The 1,329-nt window shown below is 44.3% G+C and overlaps 1 protein-coding gene across 1 annotated transcript; it reads right to left on the bottom strand.

Annotated features, from left to right (window-relative positions):
* Nucleotides 1–394: 394 nt before the first annotated feature.
* On the bottom strand, nucleotides 395–795 carry LOC100750378 (elongin-C-like). The gene has a single exon (XM_035444508.1). It carries the CDS (start codon nucleotides 731–733, stop codon nucleotides 395–397), a length of 339 nt encoding a protein of 112 aa, XP_035300399.1. The 5' UTR covers nucleotides 734–795.
* Nucleotides 796–1,329: the final 534 nt, after the last annotated feature.

The raw sequence follows: 1,329 nt of genomic DNA, 5'->3' as shown, positions 1-1,329 counted from the left end.
TAACCATAAATCATCAAGAATACTTGAAACCTTTTGCCAAGTGATACCATCTAAGGAGTGAAGTTTTTAGTGACTGAATACAGTTCTATGCATTACTAAAATGGATTTGGAGTAGGGCCCTGGGATGACTAGGCATTTTGCCTGAATGGTGAGGACCACGTGGGTGGCCCTGGGGCCCTGGAAATGACAACACACAGTACACCTGCTTAGCATGTGGGAAGCCTTGGGGTTGATACCTAGCATTGAAAAAAGAAGGATGGGGAGGGGTAAAAGAGAGAGGGGGAAGTCAGAGCAGGAACCTGGTGGCAAAAAGTGAAGCAGAGACCATTGAGGAATAATGCATACTGGCTTGCTCCCATTCAGTTCCCTTTTTTATTATTATAATTTATTTTATTTAACAATCTAGGAAGTTCGCAGCCATCAGCAGTTCCAGTGCAATTTCAGGTGCAATTGTGAATTCAGGAATCTCGGTGGAGCTGTTAGTGTAGCGGACCTTGTAGGTGAAATACATACACTCTTTCAATAGCACGTGCAAAGGGATCTCTCTAAAATTGACTTCATTGGTTTCATTCTCAGCAAACTGCCCTGGTCCACTCAACATGGCCTTTATTGTTCCTAATGTTAACACATGTTCTCTTTTTACAATAAATTCATGGCCATCAGAAGATATTAACTTGACATACATGGCGTCAGGGCCTTCACAGCCACCATAGGTTTTCTCCTTTCCATCCATTATGTTCTTACGAAATCCTACTTGATCCCACAGGAACTTTAGTAGTTTCCTGTCGAGGTGGAGGCACGGTCCGCTGGCAACTTTTGAGTTCCTTTTGATGCACAGTTTAGGCCTGTTTGCCTAGGGATAGTTCTATTTCTAGTTGGCTGGGCCCTCCCATATCAATTAGTGTCTTAGTTACTGTTCTATTACTGTGAGAAGACACCACAACTACGCCAAGTTACAGAAGGAAGCACTTTATTGGGGGGTTGCTTATGGTTTCAGAGCTTACGTTCATGATTATCATGCTGGGGAGCACGGTGGCAGGCCATTAGGCATGGTGCTGGAGCAGTAGCTGAGAGATTATATCCTGATCCAAAAGCAAAAGGCAGAGAGACAGCATCAGGCTTTTGAAACTTGAAAAGACTACCCCCAGTAATAAACACACTGCCTCCAACAAGGCCACACCCTCCTAATTCTGCCCAAGCAGTTCACCAACTGGAGACCAGACATTCAAATATACGAGCCTATGGGGACCATTATCCAAACCACCACAATTGGCAATGAAGAAAATGTCTCACAGTCATGCTCCCAGGCCAGTCTCATAGAAGAGATCC

The sequence above is a fragment of the Cricetulus griseus genome, chromosome 4 (assembly GCF_003668045.3).
Source record: "Cricetulus griseus strain 17A/GY chromosome 4, alternate assembly CriGri-PICRH-1.0, whole genome shotgun sequence".
In the NCBI taxonomy this organism is placed as follows: Eukaryota; Metazoa; Chordata; class Mammalia; order Rodentia; family Cricetidae; genus Cricetulus; species Cricetulus griseus.
Note: the sequence above shows the minus strand (reverse complement) of the source record. Positions and strands in the feature narration are given on the sequence as shown.

Excerpts from the sequence above, each read along its gene's own strand:
- LOC100750378 (XM_035444508.1), bottom strand. The coding sequence starts at position 733 with ATGGATGGAAAGGAGAAAACCTATGGTGGCTGTGAAGGCCCTGACGCC.